This window comes from Lathyrus oleraceus, chromosome 2, assembly GCF_024323335.1.
Source record: "Lathyrus oleraceus cultivar Zhongwan6 chromosome 2, CAAS_Psat_ZW6_1.0, whole genome shotgun sequence".
Classification (NCBI taxonomy): domain Eukaryota; kingdom Viridiplantae; phylum Streptophyta; class Magnoliopsida; order Fabales; family Fabaceae; genus Lathyrus; species Lathyrus oleraceus.
The window spans coordinates 334737620-334761899 of NC_066580.1; the positions used below are offsets into that span (position 1 = coordinate 334737620).

The 24280-nt window shown below is 40.1% G+C and overlaps 1 protein-coding gene across 1 annotated transcript in view; it reads right to left on the reverse strand.

Moving 5' to 3' along the window:
• Nucleotides 1-19477, reverse strand: part of LOC127123102 (alpha-L-arabinofuranosidase 1-like) — a 47547-nt gene extending 28070 nt beyond the window's left edge. Inside the window, 14 exon segments of the mRNA XM_051053359.1 lie at nucleotides 7632-7775; nucleotides 7861-7957; nucleotides 8052-8155; nucleotides 8280-8351; nucleotides 8500-8763; nucleotides 8860-8958; nucleotides 9039-9184; nucleotides 9321-9390; nucleotides 9495-9648; nucleotides 9775-9896; nucleotides 9984-10192; nucleotides 10366-10420; nucleotides 10522-10558; nucleotides 19467-19477. Coding sequence (XP_050909316.1) covers nucleotides 7632-7775; nucleotides 7861-7957; nucleotides 8052-8155; nucleotides 8280-8351; nucleotides 8500-8763; nucleotides 8860-8958; nucleotides 9039-9184; nucleotides 9321-9390; nucleotides 9495-9648; nucleotides 9775-9896; nucleotides 9984-10192; nucleotides 10366-10420; nucleotides 10522-10558; nucleotides 19467-19477 — 1584 coding nt within the window.
• Nucleotides 19478-24280: the final 4803 nt, after the last annotated feature.

Below are 24280 nucleotides of genomic sequence, written 5' to 3' on the forward strand. Positions count from 1 at the left end.
GGCAGTTGTACCAGCAACGAATGAAGCATGCTTTTGACCGGAAGGTGCGACCTCGTGTGTACCATGCAGGAGATATGGTGTTGAAAAGGATCCTTCCTCCTCAAAACGATCGTTGGGGCAAGTGGACACCCAATTATGAGGTACATTCGTGGTCAAGAAGGTTTTCTCTGGCGGAGCCTTGTTGTTGACGACCATGGATGGCGAGGATTTTCCATCCCCTGTGAATGCGGACACAGTTAAAAAATACTTCGTATAAGAGACCCGCTGGACGAAAAGAATAAAATAGTCTAGGCAAAAAGGGGCATCCCGGCGAACCGAAAAAAAATGATGAAAAAAGGTTCGGGCAAAAATTAGGGATAAAAAGGAAAAAATGTACACCCGGCAAGTCGAAAACCCCACAAGGGCGGCTTGGGCAAAAAAGGGTATCCCGGTGGACTGAAAACTCGAAAGGGCGGTCCAGGCAAAAGAGGGATTGAAACGAACAACTGCGTCTAGCATGATCGTTTGTGCTTTGGATATGACATGGATAATCCCTGGCAGGGATCGGTCGGAAGCGTCTTGTTCAGAAGGCAGAAAGTGCGGAGAGTCTTGAGGACATATGGGTTGTAACAGAGTTGGAACTCGATGAGATCACGGGTTCACATTGCCATTAGGATAGATTTTCCTTTTGTGCGCAATTACCTCTTTTCAGGAATTGCTTCCTTTGTATTGCTCAGTTACGAGCCACCTTTTCCAATCAATAAAATGCATATTCAGTCAAATAATTTTGTTTTTTGTTTTCATTACCGCTTTGATTGCAAAAACATCCAGTTATTTTTTATAAAGAATCTTTGCATTTTGAGACATAGGGGTCCCTTCCAATGCATGTTCATAAGATTGAAAACTTGAAATCTTATTCGGAAGGTTGAGTGACCCAGGTGTTGAAATTTTGGCACGCCTAGGGCACGTTTTTATCTAACGATCCCTTTTGCAGGTGCTGTTAGATATTTTCACTCACTTGCAGGCTGTGATGTGAAGCTTTTGACGAAAGATCCCCATGGAGTCCGATCAGGGACGAGGAATTGAAGAATGGTGAAAAGACGGCGAGAGAATCGCGATGATCCTTGAGTGTTAATCAAGAAGACTCTTCAAAGTCTGAATAAGTGGAATTGATACTATGGTTAGATGGTGGACACCAGCGTTTGATGAGTCGACAGGTGTTCCGTGCCAGATATTCCGTATTTTCCCTAGCAGGGTCGGGATTGTTATCTCCCCAGCGGGTTCGAGATCGGTGTTTCCTCGGCAGCCAGGTCTGAGGGTTGTTGTGTCCCCCAGCAGTGTCAGGATTGTTATATCCCCAGCAAGTTGGAAGGTTGCCGTTTCCCCAGCGGAGGTGTGCGTCGGTAGCTGTTTCCCGGCGAAGTCCCCAAGCGAATCAGGTTTAGTGGAAGTCATCCCCAGTGAAGGATTTTTCTTTCCCCAGCAATAGTGCTATTCCCCAGCAGGGTGGAGATTGGAGTGGTATCGAGTTCCTCAGCAGAGTGCCTCGAGCTCCCCAGTAGAGTTCCCTGAGGGGGATACTTTTTATGCATTCATCATTTAGATAAGCATAGCATATTGCGTACCTAATTGCGTAGCATTTCCATGGTTATGGAGCATTACGCTGAAAAAAAACTCATGCATAAGCATTGCGAGCCTAAACTAGTCTCAAGCCGTGGTTACCGTTTGAGAATCGGTGTATTTGGTTGGAAGATCAGCCTCAGCATTGCAAGCATCAGTTAGCCTTAAGCCGTGGTTACCGTTTAAGAATTAGTTTAGCTGGTTGGTGAAGATGTTACTCAAGCCGTGGTTACCGTTTGAGAATTGGTTTCGCCGGATGGTGAAGATGTTATTCCGAGGAGTTTAGCATCATGACGCGATCAGCGTGACTCAAGTCGTGGTTACCGTTTGAGAATTGGTTTCACCGGATGGTGAAGATGTTACTCTGAGGAGTTTAGCATCGTGATTTTTGATCAATAGTATTCCCCAGTTAGTCCCCGGCAAGCGTCTGCCTTGTTTCGACATATGTAGATGTCCCCCCTGCGATACCGGTAAGTGTCGTGTCGATCCCCGTAATGTCTGTTTTCTTTGGTGTCGGTAAACATCATTGTTCGATGTCGGTAAACGTCGAGTTTCTTCCCAGTCATTGGTAAATGTCTGGTCGAGTATCCTTTCTTTGGTGTCGGTAAACATCATTGTTCGATGTCGGTAAACGTCGAGTTTCTTCCCAGTCATTGGTAAATGTCTGGTCGTCCTTTCTTTGGTGTCGGTAAACATCATTGTCCGATGTCGGTAAACGTCGGGTTTCTTCCCAGTCATCGGTAAATGTCTGGTCGTGTGTCCTTTCTTTGGTGTCGGTAAACATCATTGTTCGATGTCGGTAAACGTCAAGTTTCTTCCCAGTCATTGGTAAATGTCTGGTCGAGTATCCTTTCTTTGGTGTCGGTAAACATCATCGTTCGATGTCAGTAAACGTCGAGTTCCTTCCCAGTCATTGGTAAATGTCTGGTCGAGTATCCTTTCTTTGGTGTCGGTAAACATCATCGTTCGATGTCAGTAAACGTCGAGTTCCTTCCCAGTCATCGGTAAATGTCTGGTCGGGTACCCTCTGATATGTTGCCATCAGAGTGGTGGTTGGTGTTATTTCCGGCATTGCCAACGGAATTAGCACGGGAAAATGGAGAACGAGGTTCATTGTTTGGCGAAAAGAGTGACATAAAGTTGTCAGGGTTCAAATGCGGCGATCAGGGATCATCCGCGCGAAAAGAAAAAAAGAAAAAAAGAAAAAATCAGGAAATTCCGGGGTTCAAGAAAAACAAAAAAAAGAAGTCAGAAAGTTTTAGGGTTCAAGAAAAAGAAAAAATATAAATAATGATTCCCAGCAGAGCGCAAATTGTTCGTCTGTTCTTGGTATTCAACCACTCTTCACCCTGATCATCTGAAAGCCGAGGTTGTTCATATCGACAGGTTCTTAGTGGATTGAATAGGGGCAGCTGTAACACCTCAAAATTTGCCCTGCTCTTCTTGGGACTAGTTTAGCATTGCATTTCATGTTTTAGGACATTAGGCATTTGCATATTGCATTTCATGAGAATACAAGAGGGCATCCTCCAAAGTCTGTTCAAGAGATGGAGAGGTACATGATTCAAGCCTGAGGGTTTTCATGGATTGATCACCAACCATCTGAGGGTTTGTGCTTCAATTAGGGTTTTCTTGGTTCTTCAAGGAGGATGAGCATTATCTTGTGTGCAAGGATATATCACCATCATCATGGTTATGTCATCATCAAGGGTTTCATTGTTCATGCTCAAGTTCCTCTAGATTAGGGTTTTGACCTCTGGTCAACCCTAATCAATGACAGTCTGCCAGCCAGGGTTTCTCAAGGAGATGAGGTATTTTTATGGGATGAAGATCACACGGGTATTATATTGAGCTTACAAGAGCTAGGGCTTCATTTCTAAGCCATTTTCCTCAAGTGGTAGAGGCTCAAGCTGATCAGGGAATGGCAAGGTCATCTATGGACAAAAAAGTCAATTGTGCAGTCAACTGGGGGTTGTGAGGTGGGGAAATGAGTTTCAACATCTCAATCATGTTCAAAAGAGGTTCATTTGTCATTAAAAACATATATCTTGAAGGTTTTGAAGTCAGAGCAAAGGTTTCCCAAAATGGAAAGTGACCTGTAATTGAAAGTTTCCAAAAATAGCAAGTTTTTGGTCCACATTCTACCTGACTTTGCAACATCAAAGAAGCTCCAAATGGATTTTTGGTGAACATGAAAGTTGAAGATATTTCTCTCCCATTTCCAAAAAGTCCAAGATCATGATCATCTGATGTATGGTTGAGAAATTATGGCCAAAGGATCACAAAGTGCATATGGAGGTTCAACATGGCATAACTTTTGATCCAAAACTCCAGTTTGAGCCACTCTTTTTGCATTATGCTTATCATGACCAATATTTTCCAAATCAAACATTGCATTGCATGAAATTAACTCACATGATCATTTGTCCATGCATGTATATTTTGGAGGGAAAATGGAGAATTCAAATTCTATTGATCATACCTGAAAAATACCAATGCCATTGTGATCTTTGGATGATTTTAAGTGACTTTGAACCATGCATGTGCACGGTTCACGTGTAAAATCTCCATGCACCACACACTTGCCAAATTGGTCATTCACCTTATTTCTTTTTAATCTCAATTCACCAAGCTTAAGTGGGATTAGCGAAGTGATTAGTATATGGTATAAATAGATAATCATAACAGAATTTGCTCATAATCACAATTTCTAGATCTAGAATCTCATTTCCCTCCAAAAATTCTCTCAATTCAAACTTGAATTTTCTTCACATAACTCATCCAAATTCTTGTAGAATCTTGTTCAGCATGTATCATTGAGTACAAATCAAGCATTGGATTGAAGGATTTGGTGCAGATTCGTGCATATACAAAGCAAGTTCATGAAGATGGAAGCTTCAAATTAAACAAGATCCAAGCCTTTTCAAGCATCAATTCGTGCATAAAGCTTCAATACACAAGTTGAGGAGAAGATCTGGACATTTTTGGAGCTTGAATCCACTGTTTCATCACACTGCTCTCCAAAAGGTTGGAATTCGAATCTCATTATTCTTCATTTTATGCACATGATTAGGTAGAGTTTTCAATGCTGGTGATCCTGATGTGTTTAGATTTAGAATTGGTTAAGAATTGGATGAGATATGTTGATATGAACTTTTGATGTGCAATATGTTTTCCTTCGATTTATTTTATCCATAGAGAGTTAGGCCTAGATGATCATAGATCTGTGTTCTGCGTGTCGAGACGGTTCCAATGATGTATGGCATGTAAAAATCTGGAAAAAAATGTATGGATGTCACTGGCGATCCATCGGAGAAGACGGCTGAGCTCTGCCGTCCTCCGCCGTCTGGTGCAAGCGCCTAGGGTTTCACTGTACACGCGCGTTAACCTTCATGTCTCCAGCTCGATCCCTTGCGTGAACAAAATCCATTTTATTTCATTTATGCCAAACGCTGCGTTTTGGCTTAAAACGCGCTTGCAACCTGAAGCACACTGGTTCGATTCTTCCCTGTTGCACTTTCTTGATTTTCCATTTGTTTTCATGCTGAGCGCATTTGTAACCTGCAAGGCCTCTGTTCGATCCCAGCCATTGCATATTTCCATTTATTTCATTGGTTTTGTTAATAGCGCTTCTTTAACCCTGCCAAACCTTGGTTCGATTCTCAGCACATGTATTTTCTGATTTCCAATTGAATTTTCATCCTAACGCATTTGTAACCTGTTGCTCCTGAGTTCGAGCCTTGCCTAGCACATTTTCCATATTATTTTCCAGCGCCAGTAACCATGCTAACCTGTGTTCAATACTTGCTTATGCATTTCTTCTGAATTGCTTTCACATAACATTTTCCATGATTTGCATTATTTCATTTTATTTTCTTCAAATTGCAAAAATCATAAAAAATAGCAAATGCATCCAAATTAATCCAATTTTTTTGTCACATGCTCATTTTATTGTCTATTATTCTGTGATGTTAATTTTCTGATTTTTACATTGCTGTAAATTTAAATGTGCTTGATTGTTTGAACATGATGCAAAAGTGACATGTGGTGCTAATTGATTTGAGAAATGCTCATATTTGATCCAACTGCTTTGAAATTTGACATGCTCATTCATAACATGTAACATGATCTTTTGGCTTTTGTTTGGCATTTTTAGCACATTCCATTACTGTTTTAGACACATGAATATATGGTGTGACAATTTGTGTCACACATTTGGATGATGCATTTGTTCATTTTCATTGGCTTATCATTTGATCTCTTCTGGTTCTAATTTTTTGTATGATGCTTGTGTTTAACATGTTGTGTGCACATAAAAAATTTCATGATCGTTGGATGTGTTTCTGTTTTAATGTGGATTTTCTATTCTTGATGTTCAATTGTGATCACATTGTTTGCCTTTGCCTTATCTTGATTAATTGATGGCTTTGCTTAATGATTGGGCCTTGATCCTTTTTAGGACATATTGTGACATGTTTGAATGTGCTTCATGTGAAGTATTGACTTCTGTTTTGGTTATTCGCCTTGCCTTTGACCCTAGTCTTTGCACTAGTGGTTTGTACTCACCAATTGAGCTTTGTATTTCAGGTTCAAGCATCTAGCTCTAATGGTTGATATGATCTCATTACTTGAGATGCATTTGCTTTGATTTACTAACTCTTATTGTGTTGTAGGTCCTTAGATGTTGTGAACTCACTTGAGTGATTGCATTCATGACTTGCTTTGTGTACATATTGGAATTGTCTCACTGTTGTTGTCTGTTTGATTTGTCTGAATACAATACTGACTAGTTAGCTCTTGTACAGGTACATTAGCTGCTTTTAGCTTGCTTTGCTTTGATTAGGAGTGTGGTTGGTACACCATTGAGGTAGTTTAGCCTTCTAACTCCATGTAGTCGGGAAGCACTGTCGCTTTTTTGGCAGGCGTTTGGCTGAAGTCCTCCTTAAGAGGCAATGACTGTGTTTGTTTATGTTTGTGCCAAAGACCTCCTTGTCGAGGCATGTTACTTGTTAAGTCCTCCTAAGTGAAGAGGCAATTGACAGATAGAAGGGACTAGCACCGAGTCCCCTGTTAATCGTTGAGTCGTTCATTATGCTCGCACTACGTGCTGACGCTCTTGAACCTAACCCAAGATCCTTGTATAGAGTCGGTCAAGTGGAATAGGGTCCCTCATTCTGGACCCCCACGCTTTCATTGATTTAAGCTCACCCAGGCCAGGGTTAAGAGCTATGAGGTCTAATCCTCATTACCTTTCATCTGCTCCCCCTAACGGTCAATGTTAGTGGTTAAGAGCTTCAGAACACCCATACAGTTTTGGCTTGTTTGTCGAGGTTGATATGACCCCTTGACTAAAGCCCAACCAGTTTGTCTGAGCCTCTTGTTTGCATATAGAGTGTGATGATTGCTTTTCATTGATGACTATTTGCTGTTTGTTTGACTTGCTTCTTGTGCGAGTTAGGTTCTGATTAGATACCTCAACCTAGGGCTATTGTGGATTGCATGACAACTATTAGGCTCGAGTCAGTCTCCCTTTTAGTTCGTTATTCCCCGGTCTCTGGTTAGGAGAGAGTTTCTCCCCTGTTAAGGGGAACTACGTCGCCCTGATTCTCATACCAGATGAGATACGTAGGCAGGAGATCGTGCGAGATCTCTCCGGGCACCCCTTTTCTTTTTTGCGTGTGTTTTGCTTGAAAGCTATTAGGCTCGAGTTCCAGACTCCCTTTTAGTTTGTCAATTGGGGAACCTTTGGTGTTCGCTGGTTAGCGATTGCTTATTTGTTTGGAGTCGGATGTAAGCCCATTGATTGGCATTCAGTTTCCCTGTGCTGTTTGTTTGGAGTCGGATGTAAGCCCATCTATTGGCATTTCGTTTCCTTGTTTGCTTTTGTGTGGAGTCGGATATAAGTCCATCTATTGGCATTCCGTTTCCTGTTGTGTGTTTTGTTTGACGTCTCAGCGTCTCCGAATTCATTTCAAAATATTACAATATATATCTATGACAAACTACGTATTTTGTTTAAAAATAAAGTATACCTTTGTTGGTTCGGAGAAAGAATTTTCATCCATTTTATTTAAAGATGTAAGCATCATTTTTGATGAACCAGATCGTTGCACATTTGATTTTAAATTATTTATTAAAATCTCTAAATTTTCAATTGAGCTTCCAAAGTTTACTACCTGCAATAAGTGCACAATTAAATAATTAATAATTAAATACTTTAAATCAAAATATATTCCTTATAAAAAATTTGAGTTATTTTACCTTGACTTTTAGATAATTTTTCCCATCTTTAGAAAATTACTATTTGTCATTTGTGTTTACAAAGAGTGGTGCATAAGCAACCATGCTGACGACATCGCTGTAGAAAATTGAAAAATGATTAAAATTTAACTCAAAAAACACAAACTTTATAAATTAAATATCATAAAATTTTATATATAATAAAATCTAACCTATTTTTTTCAAGTCCAATAAGAAATGCAGCTTCAGCCACAGCTGCATAAAGGCTTCCATTGCCTGCATCTTCCTTCCAAACAGCATACTCACTAACATATGCCTATAAATTGTAATTAATAAAACATGAGCAAATTTATATATCAATAATATTTTAAATGCCTATTTTACCTTCTAAAAAAATATAATTAATCATTTTTAAAAAAATAATTTTTTAATAATAAAACCTTTGGACCGGATCGTGGTGCTTTATCGAATTTGGTATACTGGGAAAACATGTCCTTAGAATTTGTATAAATCTAACAATTGAAAAAAGTATTAGTTATAATGTAAGATACTCAACCTAAACTCAAATTTAATAATTATAAATAAATAATAATAATATTAATAGTAATAATAATAATAAATTGAAAAAACAATTAATAATTAAATCAGCAATATTATTACATGAAAATCATAAAGGTCTGCAGGATGATTTAATGGATATTGAGAACCATCACAATTTGAGATAATTTGAATATCAGGATATCTATCTTTTATAGCTTTATAGAACTCGAGATAATTTCCTTGATAGTTATGTTTACCACAATCTTCATTCCCAACTCCAACATATCTCAAATCAAATGACTTTGGATGTCCCATGGAAGCTCTAAGAGAACCCCATTTTGATTCTGGAGAACCTCTAGCAAACTCAATACCATCTAGAGCTTCCTAATAATTAATGATCAAAAAGTATAAATAACAATTAATTAATTAAAAATATAAATATAATCTAGATAATAAAAAATAATATTAAGAAAATTATACTTGTACAAATGGTGAAATTGCAGACGTATTAATTTCATCATGATGACTAATACCATTATTAAACACCCATATTGGATATGCACCAAGATCATCTGATAACTGTTTAACAAACAAAAAAATTATTAATTTTTAATTTAATAAAAATACAATTAGTATTTAACTATAGAAAAAAAAATTACTTGAAACCCTTCAAAATAACCAAATCCATCATCGGTCCAATACTTCCATATATCATTATAGTGGCCAGGTCTCTCTTCCCATGCTCCAACTGTATCTTTCCACCTAAATGCATATTTAAGGTAATCTCCTTCAACATAACAACCACCTATATAAAAAAATATAATATATATATTTATCACTTAATAAAAAATTTAATAAAAAAAAGATGGAAAAGAATAAAAAAATTCCATTAAAAAACTAATTATTCGCAGTGATTCCAACTCAATATTATTGTATCATACCTGGGAATCTAAAAGTTTTTGGCTTTAAATCTGCCACCATTTGAAAAAGGTCATTTCGAAAACCATGACCCTGTTGTGTCCAATAATGATTAATGAGATAAATTCTTATAAAAGAGAAAAAATTAAATAATCTAAGAATAAATAAATATAAATATAATTTTATGCATAATATACCTTATATGTATCTAAAGGCATGGCTGAGATTTGATCTAACCATAATACTCCTTTTTTTTTTGTTGTTATTTGTAGGTTCGAATTGTGATTAGTGCTTTTGGCTTCAAGAATTATTTCCATCTTACTCCACTTTGTAGCATTAACTCCAGAAGCTCTGATGTTGATTCATTAATAACTTAATAATTAGTTTAATTTTGTTTCACAATAATAAAATTAATGAACTTTTATTAATGAACAAGAGGTTGTTTCAAAAAATTAATTAAACAAATAGAATTATAACCTTATTTTGGTTGAAGCTAATTTGACACCATTATCAGATCCAACAAATGAAATTTGTAAATTAATTCGACCAAGTGATCTAACATAGAATACTACTTTATATTTCTTCCCTTCCTCGATATTCTGATTATATAAAACATTGTAAAAAATATTATGAATACCTTTAATTTTTCATATGATAAATAAAATGTTGTATTAATTGATACTCACCATTCCCCAAAAACCAGGATTGGAAATACCAACACCACCACGTGGACAAGATTTTCTATGACAAAGAACATCCATAGGTAATGCAATTTTATTACGCTCAAAACAAGAAGAACGTTCCGTTGATACAATAATGGATGATTGATTTTCTCCGATAATTGTCCACGGATAAATATTTGAGGTCCCATTAATGGAACCTTCTGCTTCAAAACCTGAAACATTAATTTACAAAAGATATAATATAATGCAATAGATCTTACAGTTGAAAAAATATTAAAATGGAAAAAAAATTACTAACATAAATTTTCAAAGAAAATACATGAAATTTGTCTCTTATTAGAAAAATAAATTCAAAGGTGAATTTTTTCTGTGAGAATATATATACCTCGATTATTCATAAGTTCTTCCCATAATCCTCCAGCTCCCGCATGATTAATCTCCTGAAAAATATATATTACATCAATGTATTATAAGATAACACTACCATAGTACTTTATCTGGAATCATCAAATTTATTAAAGTATATTGAACTGTAGTTTACTTCAAAAAATGCTCCAAAAAATGTATCTGGAATAAGCCTTCCAGAACCAGCATCAATTACTAGTTTTGATGTGATCTCATTGGCATTAACACCATAGTGGCATGTAGAAATAACCAAAAACACGCCTAAATATAAAATAAAATAAGTGAGAGAACTTAAGAAAGACATTGTAAATTTGTAATGTATTTTTGTTAATCATTTTCACTCGTATTTATCAAGGAAGAACAATCTATAAATTGAAGATAGTGATAAGGATGATGAGTTGTTAACAATATAATATATAAGTTGGATGTTTTCTATTTTTAAATTAGATTGTTATGTACTAACGTGTAAAATATTCTCATCATACCTCATAATGGATTATTGTGCAACTCTGTCAATAAACAATTAATATATATTATTTTTACATCTATTGCATAAATGGGACATCTTTCCCCATCCATCACTTGTCTTTCAGGTATGACCACGGTACGAACTTAATTCACTATTGGAATATCTTTCCCCTCCTACTACCTCTAACATGTTCTAGACACGGGTCACTGAATCAATTATCGAATGGAACATCTCTCCACTTCCAATATCTCTTACATGAGCTAGACACTCTAATATATATTATATTTCCTTCCCTGGTCACCATTTATCATAGTCAGACTCGATTCATATATGCAAATGTCATTCACTCTCGACTATTTTTGAAAGCTTTGGGCATCTATAAAGCCATAATATTCCTCGCACAGTTCTAAAAAAAATTCCTTCAAAATCGATAGTTCGTCACATATACCTGTCGCATCACGCGAAAAACCGGCGGGAAAACAAGAACAACAGAGCCGCCATTGTGCGTTATTTATCCCAAAAGAGGGAAAGGAAACGCTCAGAGTAAACCTGGGAAAAGACATGGTCTCGCGACCAGAGAGAATGGGATCGGGAGTCGGTTATGCGAAGGGAAGGTATTAGCACCCCTACGCATCCGTCGTACTCGACGGGATCCACGCACAATAGGAAGGAAAAATGGTTGCTAAACACTGCTCAAACTCACACACACTGGCTGAAAGAGACACAAGAAAACAAAAGAGACTGAAACTGACTCGGCAGGATATCGCATCCTGGGCCTACTTAGTCTATCAGGCATAGACATCAGAGTCGAAGTAGTTCGGACTGGGGAAACGACACATGCTCGCTAGGATGTCGCATCCTATGCATACGTATCTTCTCGGACGAGAGAAGAATCAGAGCACTCGTAGCTCGGCTGACACACACACAAACAAACACTGGCAAAGGCAAACATGGAGCCTGTATGCCAATCACTGGACTTACATCAGCATCTGAACCAAAACACACACAAAGAGGCAAACGTGGAGCCTGAATGCCAATCATTGGACTTACATCAGCATCCGAACCAACAAACCCACACTGGAACCCGAATGCCACTCGATGGACTTACATCAGCTTCTAAGCACACAACAAGGCAAAACAAAGACACAGGCGCCCGGAGAGATCTGCTCATCTCCTGCCTACGTACCTCATCTGGTATGAGGATCAGGGCGACGTAGTTCCCCTACAGGGGGATAAAGGGCTAGCCTAACCAGATAACAGAGGGAGACACAACACTAGGGAGACTACGACTCGAGCCTAGATGTTATCATGCAAAATCAACCCTAAGTTAAGGTTTCTAGCTAACTTGCACAGGAAGCAAGCCTATCCTAATCATGACTTGCACAGGAAGCAAGCCACACCTAACTTGCACAGGAAGCAAGTCAAACTAAACCTAACTTGCACAGGAAGCAAGCTAAAGCAAACACACAAGCACAAGTAGCACACACTATATGCAAGCAATGGGCTCAAACAAGGTCAGGTTTTAGTCGAGGGGTCATATCAACCTCAACAAACAAACCACTGGAACTGGGTAGATGTTGCTCTTAACCTTGCCATTGAGGGGCTAAGGTGAAGCAGATGAAAGGTGAGTGAAGATGAGACTTCACAGCTCTTGTCCCTGGCCTGGGAGAGCTTAGGACAAGAATGTGTGGGTTCAGAAGGTGGGAACCCTCCTACACATTTGAAACTGACTCAACTGTACAATTGTACAAGATCTTGGGTTTGTATCTGCAATGCATCAACACAATGATGTGAGCAAAGCAGATGACACACATAATAGTAGGGGATAGGTTGCATATCCCTTGGGTTCTGCCAATTGCCTCTTCACTTAGGAGGTCTTTGCATATGTACAGGGACAAATTGTAAACATACACAAGCATTGCCTCTTAAGGAGGACTTCAGACAGTTGCCTGGCCAAGTAACAGGCCAGGTCTTCCAGACTACATGAAGATTAGAAGTATACCTCAATGCAAATTGCTTAACAAGCAAAGCAAAGCAAAAGTTCACAAGGAACTGAGCAACTAAAAGCACCTGAAATAGTCAAACAGACATTAGTATACAACTTCAAGATTAAAGCAAAAGGAAACAGATCAACAGTCAATCATAAGCAAGAGAATGTGCAAGGCATAAGGCTCAAGGCATGTGAGCCAAGCCACCTACAAAACAAACAAGTTAGTCAATGATATTCAAGCAAGTTCAATAAAAAAGAATTGGTCTCATTGGTCATTTGTTGGTCAACCTGAAAACATGAGCTCAAATGTGAGTAACAGGACCACTAGGGCAAGCCTAGGGTCAAAAGGGAATGAAAAAGTTAAAACAGCAAGTGGCAAGTATCCAAAATCATGTTCAAACAGTCAAGAAACAAAACCAATTGGTTTCACATTCATATCAATCATTATCATCATTTCATGAACAAGTTAGGTCAAGGTATTGCAAACAGAAGCTCATAGAAGTCAACAGAAAGACTTAGCTCAAAAGCAATCTTAAACATTTCCAAAAATCACCAAATAAATCATGGTCAATTACAACCCATAGCATGGTATGTATGTCAAATTTCATCTCGTTTGGACAAGTAGAAGATAGTCAATGAAAATCAGAAAGGCAAGGTAATTTTGAACATGCTCAAAGAAGTCAATCAAACATGCATCAACTTGAAAAAATCATAAATCCGTGATAGCACATGAGAAATGAATGGGATCAAAACCATGGCAAAGAGTAAGATGTCTACTAATCACATGTAAAATTTCATGTCCATCTAATAAAGTATGAGAATTTCACAAAACAAATGGGAACAAGTGTCACAAAAAGTCAACATATGACTAAACAGGGGAGAAAATCTCAAACAATTAGGAAATGCCACAAATAATTCCAAGAGAATTCACATGTAAACTAGACATCCAAGAGTAGGTTCATGCAAAAATTCAGATCAGTTGGAGGTCAAGAAGCATGGTATCAAAAATCATGAAGTTGCACATCAATGGTGTGACACAAATTGTCACACCCTAATTCAAAAAATTATATCTCACAAACCAGCAATGATAAATTCACAAAATCTACACAAAAATCACCATGAATGTGTCTAGTTTAAGCAAAAAAAAATTGGGAGCCATTGGATAAAGCATCATCATTTCACAATTGTTTTGGCAAAAGGTACAAAATATGGACACATGAACAAAACCCTAGCTCAATTAAAAATCCACTCATCAAAAAAATCTGGAAAAAATATGATAAAAAACTAGAGATTATGATGAACATTTTGCAAAAAATCTCATTAATTTTGGATCACAAATGATGGACTTATGGATTTTGTAAGATTGGGTAACAAATGAAATAATTATTGAAGAATTAAAATGAAATAATTAAATAATTAGGCTGGAGTGGCAAAACGGTAAATAAATGGAACACGCGCTTCTAACCCTAGTGCCATGCAACCATAATCCGTAGGAAATGCCCAGAATCCGTAGGAAAATACGCAGCTAATGCTATGAATGCTGCAGGAAAATCCGCAGGTAAATTTCCAGCAATGAAGAACATCATGATGATCATCATCATCTTCAAACGCAAATTTCCAGCAAAAACAAAAAGTTCCAGAAACGAAAATTAAAAAATGCACCGTGTAGATCCATCATCAAGCATCAACAAACAACAATCAATCCATCAAACAACAACATATCAAGCACAAATCGAGCAAATTTCATCATGAACATGAAACTTCAAAACCCTCGTTCTCTCTCATTTCTCAATGGTTTTTTACGATTCAAAGCTCACGACACTCACGGTGAAAAGATCTACAAGATTCATTATGTAATTTCATCAAAGATTGAGTTCGAGTTCTTACCAAATCTTGAAGGGCAGTGTGGAATGCTGGTTATTTAGCCTTGAATGACAAAAACAGAAGCTCCTCAATACTCCAGTAGACGAATGGATGGAGGATTGAAGTTCAATAATGCTTGGTTTTGCCTGAATCGAACTCTGCCATTGAAGTAGCTTGGAGAAAACAGTTCGTGGAGCAGGCCTTACAGCTGGTGTGTGATGGTTGAAATGAGCTCAAGATGGTGAGTAGATGTTGTATCAAGCAAGGCAAAGTTGTGTGGTTGCAATTTGTTGGCAGAAATTTTGAAAATGGAAGAAGATGAGGATTTGAGAGAGTGAGATTTCTGTGATGTTAGGAGGCTGCTGCTAGGGTTTCTTTCAGAGAGAAAATGATGAATATATATGCTGTTTAATGGTGCTAATCAAGGTTAATGAAAAAGTGGAATTGGAGTTGGTAAAAAGTGTCCTTTTGCTCATTTCACTCAAGTGGCATGGTGCATGAGCTGTAGCTGCGAAAATGGGCCTTGAACAAGTTTTAAACAACATTTCAGAACATATTTGAATGGCAAAAATGGTTGGAAATGATTAAATTGAAGATTCACTTTTTCACCTCACTTGAAATTAATTCAAGTAGGTTCAAAAATGCCATTTTGATCCAAGAGGTTTTGGTGCATGAGGGTTACATTTTTGGAAAGAGGAGGTCAAATGTGACTTGTTGGAAAAAACCTCACCCAATTTGGCCAAATGGTTTGAGAGATATGGCCTTTTGAAGTTCAAAAATTTCTGAAAATGATTTGATCATAACTTGCCAACCATACATGGGAATTGAGTGTTCTTGGACTTTTTGGAAATGGGAGAACAAGATCTTCAACTTTTATGTTGGGAAAAAATTCATTTGAAGCTTGTATCATGATGTAAGTTTGAGGATCAAGACTTTCCATTTTTGGCAAATTCCAATTACAGGTCAACTTTCTATTTTTGGAAATTTCTTGTCTGGCTTTCAATTCTTCAATAATGGTCTTTGATATGTTATATGAAGACTATATGGACATGAATGAGACCTCTCAACCCAATTTCGACCATCAAATCACTGATTAAATGCACAGTTGACCAACGGTTGACTTTTTAGGGCTTCTGGTGAACTGAGCCATGACTGATGACTTCTGAACATCCAATCCTTGACCAAAATACTTCAAAAGGACCCCTAGGTCATGTGAACATGTTGGACAAACCCTAGGGCCTTGTTTCAATGAAAATTGCACTTGCTTGCTTGACTGACTGATCTCCTGACCAGTTTGACCTAATCTGTCTGATGATCTTGCACTTGGGGCAAAGGACAATGCAATGCTATGCAGTGGACTATGTTAAATGTTAATGACCTAATAATGAAAATGTATGTACAATGATAGGTGCAAATTTGAGGTGCTACAGCTGCCCCTATTCAATCAGCTGGGAACCCGGATGGATGATAGCAACGGCTGTCAGACTTCCAGGGTAAACAGGGATTGAATACCAAGAACCGTAGAAATTTGCACTCTGCCGGATATGATACAAGAAGAACCACGTCATTTACTGATGACGCCTGCCATTGACAATTTCAGAAAGGCGAAACCATTTACCGATGGTAAGAAACTGGAAACTTGATATTTACCGATATCAACTTCAGCTCGACCATTTACCGACGGCTGCTGGGAAACAACTCTGATGTAAAAGGAAGCAAGACCATTTACCGATGGAGGCTTCAAAGAAAACTTGACATTTATCGATATCAAACTCAACTCGACCATTTACCGATGGCTACTGCAACTGGGGATCCGCTATTTACCGATATCGAAGCATACGGGGCCATTTACCGATGGCGTCTCCATTCGGGGAGGAACAAAATCTTTGTGGTGTAATCAGACAAGACGTTTACCGACGACTTCTGGGGATCTTGATTTTATCAACAAGGAAACAAAGCATGACCAGACATTTACCGATGACTGGGATGAGACTCGACGTTTACCGACATCGAAAGATGATGTTTACCGACATCAAAACAAACGAACAGACATTTATCGATGACCGGGGAACACTTCACTAAGGGAAAAAACAAATATTTGCAACTGGAAACCAGATAGGACATTTACCGATGACTCTACTGGGGATCTCTAGCTGGGGATTATCAGACATTTACCGATGACTGCAGAAAAGACTCGATGTTTACCGACATCGAAAGATGATGTTTACCGACATCAAAAAAATGACCAGACATTTACCGATGACTGGGGAGAAAACCCGATGTTTACAGACACCGAAACAATGGTGTTTACCGACACCAAAAAATGATGACCAGACATTTACCGATGACTGGGGAGAATACCCGATGTTTACAGACACCGAAACAATGGTGTTTACCGACACCAAACAAAGAAACACACGTGGGTGCTGGCATGACACTTACCGGTATCACAAGAACGTCATCTTAGATATGTCAAGGCAAGGTTGACCACTTGCTGGGGATCTCACTGGGGAGAAACAAACTTTCTGTCGCCAACGGGTGAGGTAATAAACCTCTGTGGGGATATCAATCCTGAATGCTGTTAAGAGCAACTGTAGCAGACTTGCTGTGCTGATGTTGAATGAAATGATCCGCCTCTGCCGGGGATACGGTCTGGTGAGGTTAACACATGAATGCATATGTTTGAATTTTTCTATGGCGTAATGTTCCATGTTGAATGGGAATGCTACGCAGTCTGAGGATGCAATGATCACTAAAAATGCAAAAATGCAAAAATGATGAAAAACTCCGGCTGGGGAGCCAAAACTGATTGGGTACTCCAACTCTGCGGGGAGACACTGTAGGGAGAGCAACGACTTCTCACTCATGTTGGAGAATAACACTGCTGCTGGGGGAAGGTAAACTCCGCTGGGGATATCCTTCAGTCCACAGATAGGATAAATGCTGGAGATAAATTTCAATGAACCTGCCTCACTCGGGGAGGAAAACGGCAAATACAGGCCTGCTGGGGATAGGCAATCCTTATATCTGCTGGGGAATAGAAGGCACTATCCACAGACGTCTCCGCAGGGGAACATAGCTCTGATAGCTTCCATACTTGTCTGGGGAAATATCCGTTGGGGAAACGTCCCTACAGATAACGACCTGCAAAACAGCTCAACAAAATGCCCCCAGGGGATACATGGACAAGATACGCTCAAGTGTCCTCAACATTCAAAATGATTTTCAAATGTTTTGTCTTTTTGCACGTTATTGTGTAGCCTTCATGTTCTTATATGCAATGCTTATCAAAAATTCGGACATTTTTGCAAACAAAACAGTAAAAATAAAAACAAAAGAGCCATTTATCTGAATAACGACTTTTATTGATTGAAAATGTGCCTGAAGAGGCAAATACATTGGGAAGCAATTCCTAGAAAGAGGTAATTGCGCACAAGAGGAAAAATCTATTCTAATGGCAATGTGAACACGGCATCCACTATTTCCCAATTCTGTTATAACTCACAGATCATCAGTTTTCCTCCCAGCTCCTCGCTTTCTGAGAAGAATGACTGGACGGATTGCATCTTTCGAGATGGCAGACGACAAAGCTTGATGAAGTACAGACAACTCAGACTGTAGTCTTCGCTTTAATCCCTCTTTTGGCTGGATCGCCCTTTCGGGTTTTCAATCCACCGGGATACCCATTTTTGCCTAAGCCGCCCTTGCGGGTTTTCGACTTACCGGGTGTACAAATTCTTTTCATTTTTATCCCTAATTTTTGCCCGAACCTTTTCTTTCTGTTTTTGGTTCGCCGGGATGCCCTTTTTTTTTGCCTGGACTCTTTTTCCTTTTTGTCCAGCGGGTCAATTTATGCGAAGTATTTTTTGACTACATCTGAGTTAACAGGGGACGGAAAATCTTCACCATCCATAGTTGTAAGCATCAAGGCTCCACCGGAGAATACCTTTTTCACAACATATGGACCTTCATAATTAGGAGTCCACTTGCCCCTGTTATCTGTACCGGGAGGGAGGATCCTCTTCAAAACTAGATCACCGATCTGATAGCTTCGAGGACGCACTTTCTGATCAAAGGCTCGCTTCATCCTTCTCTGATACAACTGTCCATGACATACAGCTGCTAGCCGTCTCTCTTCGATAAGGCTCAACTCGTTAAACCTTGTTCGAATCCACTCGGCTTCGTCCAGCTTGACATCCAATAAAACTCTCAGAGAAGGAATCTCCACTTCAACAGGTAGGACAGCTTCCATACCATACACAAGGGAGTAAGGGGTTTCCCCGGTCGACGTACGTACTGAGGTACGGTACCCATGCAAAGCGAAAGGCAGCATCTCATGCCAATCCTTGTACGTAACGACCATCTTCTGCACAATCTTCTTGATATTCTTGTTCGCCGCTTCTACAGCACCATTCATCTTCGGTCTGTAAGGAGAAGAATTACGATGTTCAATCTTGAAATCTTTACAAAGCTCTTTCATCATCTTGTTATTGAGATTCGAACCATTGTCGGTGATGATTCTCTCCGGAACTCCATAACGACAGATGATTTCTTTCTTGATGAACCGGGTAACCACTTGTTTGGTAACGTTAGCATAGGAAGCTGCTTCTACCCACTTGGTGAAATAGTCAATCGCAACCAAGATGAAGCGATGTCCATTCGAAGCAGTAGGCTCAATCTTTCCAATCATATCAATGCCCTACATGGCAAACGGCCAAGGCAAATTCATGACATTCAGAGGGCTTGGTGGTACATGCACCTTATCAGCATAAATTTGACACTTATGGCACTTCCGAGCATACTTGAAACAATCGGATTCCATAGTCATCCAGTAATAACCTGCTCTCAACAATTTCTTAGCCATTGCATATCCGCCAGCATGAGTACCGAAGGAACCTTCATGAACTTCCTGCATTAACATGTCCGCCTCGGGTCTATCCACGCATCTGAGCAAGACCATGTCAAAGTTTCTCTTATACAACACATCATCCTGATTCAAATAGAAGCTTCCAGCTAGCCTTCTCAGGGTTTTCTTGTCATTCTTCGACGCACCTTCAGGATACTCCTGAGTCTTGAGGAAGTTCTTGATGTCATAATACCACGGCTTCTCATCAATCACAACAGACTCGGCTGCAAACACATACGCAGGCCTCTCGAGTCGATTCACCGCAACATGTGGCACATGATTCCACCAATGAACTTTAATCATGGAAGACAAAGTCGCCAAGGCATCAGCCATCTGATTCTCATCCCGGGGGACATGATACAACTTCACCTTCTTGAAGAACGTCAGTATTCTTCTGGTGTAATCTCTATACGGAATCAAATGCGGCTGATTCGTATTCCAATCTCCATTGACTTGATTGACCACTAGAGCGGAATCTTCAAATATATCAAGAGTTTTGATCCTCAGATCAATGGCTTCTTCTATCCCCATAATACAAGCCTCATACTCAGCTTCGTTGTTGGTGACGTCAAACGTCAATCTGGCAGAAAAAGGTATATGAGCACCTTTAGGATTGATCAATACTGCCCCAACACCGTTACCGTTCATATTCACAGCCCCATCGAACATCAGCGTCCATTTGTCATCCGGATCCGGTCCTTCCTCAACAAGAGGCTCTTCGCAATCTTTCATCTTAAGATACATGATGTCTTCATCAGGGAATTCAAACATCATAGGCTGATAATCTTCAATCGGTTGCTCGGCGAGGTAGTCTGACAGAATACTACCTTTGATGGCCTTTTGTGACGTGTACTGAATATCATATTCTGTTAGAATCATCTGCCAACGAGCAACGCGTCCGGTGAGAGCTGGTTTCTCAAAGATGTACTTCACTGGATCCATCTTAGAAATCAATAAGGTAGTATGGTTCAACATATACTGCCTCAGTCGGCGAGCAGCCCAGGCCAAAGCACAACAAGTTTTCTCGAGCAGTGAATATCTTGTTTCACAGTCGGTAAACTTTTTGCTAAGGTAGTATATGGCATGCTCTTTTCGACCAGACTCGTCATGTTGTCCCAATACACACCCCATCGAGTTCTCAGTCACTGACAGGTACATTATCAGAGGTCTCCCTGGAACTGGAGGTATAAGGATTGGAGGTTTTTGTAAATACTCCTTTATCTTGTCAAAAGCTTTCTGACAGTCATCATTCCACTTGATCGCCTGATTCTTTCTAAGCAGTTTGAAAATTGGTTCGCACGTGGCTGTTAGATGAGATATGAACCTTGCAATGTAGTTCAATCTCCCTAAAAACCCACGGACCTGCTTTTCCGTTTTTGGTTCAGGCATCTCTTGAATAGCTTTGACTTTCGCTGGATCAACCTCAATCCCTTTTTCACTGACAATGAAGCCTAACAGCTTCCCTGATCTCACCCCAAACGTACACTTGTTCGGATTTAACCTCAGCTTGAACTTTCTCAACCGGTCAAACAGCTTCTGCAAATTAACCAGGTGCTCCTCTTCTGTCTGCGACTACGCGATCATATCATCTTCGTACACTTCAATTTCTTTGTGCATCATGTCATGAAAAAGAGTCGTCATTGCCCTCTGATAGGTAGCACCAGCATTCTTTAGCCCAAATGGCATCACCTTATAACAGAACGTGCCCCAAGGTGTAATGAATGTCGTCTTTTCCATGTCCTCTGGCGCCATCTTGATCTGATTATATCCAGAGAAACCATCCATGAAAGAGAATACCGAGGATTGAGTTGTATTATCAACCAATACGTCAATGTGAGGTAATGGGAAATCATCTTTCGGACTCGCTCTATTCAAATCCCGGTAATCGACACACATTCTGACTTTACCATCCTTCTTCGGCACAGGAACGATGTTGGCCACCCATGGGGGATAACTTGTAACAGCCAAAAAACCCGCATCCCACTGCTTCTGAACCTCTTCCTTGATCTTAGTTGCCATGTCAGGACTCGTTCTACGAAGCTTCTGCTTGACCGAAGGACATCCTTCTCTAAGAGGTAATCGATGCACCACAATGTCTGTATCTAACCCAGGCATATCTTGATATGACCAGGCGAATATCTCCACATATTCTCTCAGCATCTCAATCAGCCTCCTCTTGACAGAGTCCTCTAAAGCAGCCCCAATCTTGATTTCTCTTTTGGCGTCCTCAGTACCCAAATTAACAACCTCCAACTCCTCCTGATGAGGTTGGATGACCCTTTCCTCCTGCTTCAGCAATCTGACCAATTCTGCAGGGAGTTCACAGTCTTCCTCACTCTCCTCTTCAGCTTGGTAGATGGGATTGTCAAAATCATACTGAGCCATAACAGAACTGTTCGTAGTGAATGCCATAAGATCGCTTCTGCATGTTTAATGCTTTGTTTTAGAAAAAGAGTTCAATAAAGTCACAAAAAACAAAAACATTGCCATTTTTATTGTTTTTGAAAAAAAGATGAAAACAAAAAAAATAGAAAGACAGGGATCACAAAGTTTGATTGCAAAAAATGTCCTTCATTAATGATAATCATTAAAACATGATGAGGCCCTACAATGAATCACTACGCCTTGGGCAGATCGTAGGATTTTCATGCAAAATGAAAAAACAACAGAAAATTACTCTGTCAGAAGAGTAACTTGAACCACTTCTTCAGCCGTCCAGTTGTTGATAGACCCCCCTGGTGCACACGGGCGAACCCAGTTGTCTAGATCGCAGTCACTGTCACAGTCTTCACTACCGATTGCAGAGACGTCGCCATGATTCATCAGCCCAGCACTGGTAAAGGTACTCGGACCCGCTTGACCATTCTGCTCTGCTTGGAGAGGCTCATAACCAACGCCAAATTTGTCTTCTTTGACAGGCAAGTCCACCATCTTGCCCCAGCCTTCAGCTTTTCCAGAATCAACAACCTCCTTAGCTTGCTTGTAAGAAGTAATTGAAGCACACGGCTTCCTTTGATCAGCGTACGCCACTTTCTCAAGAGCCACAGTCTCGAACGCCTGGCATAAGGTTTCGTGGATCTCGCCATCCACCTCGACATATTTGAACGAGGATAGATGACTCACTAGAATCTCTTCTTCACCGCACACGGTCACAATCTGACCGTTCCAGACATACTTGAGCTTTTGATGGAGAGTCGACGAGACTGCCCCTGCTGCATGAATCCATGGACGCCCCAATAAACAACTATAGGCGGGCTGGATGTCCATAACATAGAAGATGATATCGAATACCTCAGGACCTATCTTCACAGGCAAGGTAACTTCCCCACACACAGAACGTTTGGAGCCGTCAAAAGCACGAACGATCAGGTCACTGGGAGTAAGCACAAACCCTTCCATATCAATCTTCTTCAGAATCTGCTTAGGCAACACATTCAGCGACGACCCGGTGTCTACCAATACGTGAGACAACACCGCCCCCTTGCACTCCATGGTGATGTGCAAGGCTTTGTTATGGTTCCGCCCTTCAGGCGGTAAGTCCAGGTTGGTGAATCCTACACCATGCCTGGTGCTCACATTGGCCATCACACCCTCCAGTTGATTGACAGAAATCTCCTGAGGCACGTAAGCCAGATTCAACATCTTCAGCAAGGCATTACGGTGTGCCTCAGAGCACAACAACAGTGAAAGTATAGAAATCTTGGACGGAGTTTGATTCAACTGATCTACAATCTTGTAGTCACTCTTCTTGATTATCTTCATAAACTCCTCCACGTCCTTCTCAAATGACCCCTCGGGCGCTTCCTTCTGGACAGGTTCTTCCTCAACCACAGCTTGCTTACCCTTTGCTTTGGCGAGAGCCTCATCATTATTGTCCCTCAAAGGCTGCGGTGCGAACAAACGACCGCTTCTGGTAAAACCTCCTGGACCCCCTACATTATCCACAGCCGGACCAACAGTTGCAGGAACTCTATTCGGTAAACCAATTGTCACCGAAGCTTGATTCACTGGTCTCGTCTGACTTTCAGCCCTTCTGTTACTGCGGTAAGCATTATCATACTTCCACGGCACGGCTCTACTATTCTCAACAGCCCTTCTTCCAGACGCAACGATAGTAGTTGGAGCACTGATGGTTACAGGCACGGAAATGGTAACTGGGGTACCATTTGTTGCAGGTGCGCTAACGACCCTTTGTCCACGTCCTTCAGACGGTTTAAAGTAAATGGTGATAGTTGACACTGTTCCACGATCTTTTACAGCCCTACTGAATTGCAAACAACCCTCATCCATCATACCCTGGATACCGGCCCTTAACTGGTCGCAACCATTCTCAGATTCTGCACAGCCCAAACAATCCTCATCACAGCCCGAGTAGACACCCCCATTCAGCAGACGGCCCTTCACAACTAACAGAGAAGTCTGAACATCATCAACATTAACAACCAGATCTTCAACTTCTTTCCCCTCAATATTGTTCACTCTATGCCCACCATGCTGAGGCATAGGGTTGTTTACGACGTTAGGCACTGGAGCGAAGTTGATCGCCTTGGCATCGATCAAATCTTGGACCTTGTGCTGGAGAGCCCGACACTTCTCAGTATGATGTCCTGGTGCCCCAGAGTGAAAGTCACAACGGACGTTGGCGTCGTACCCAGGAGGCAATACTG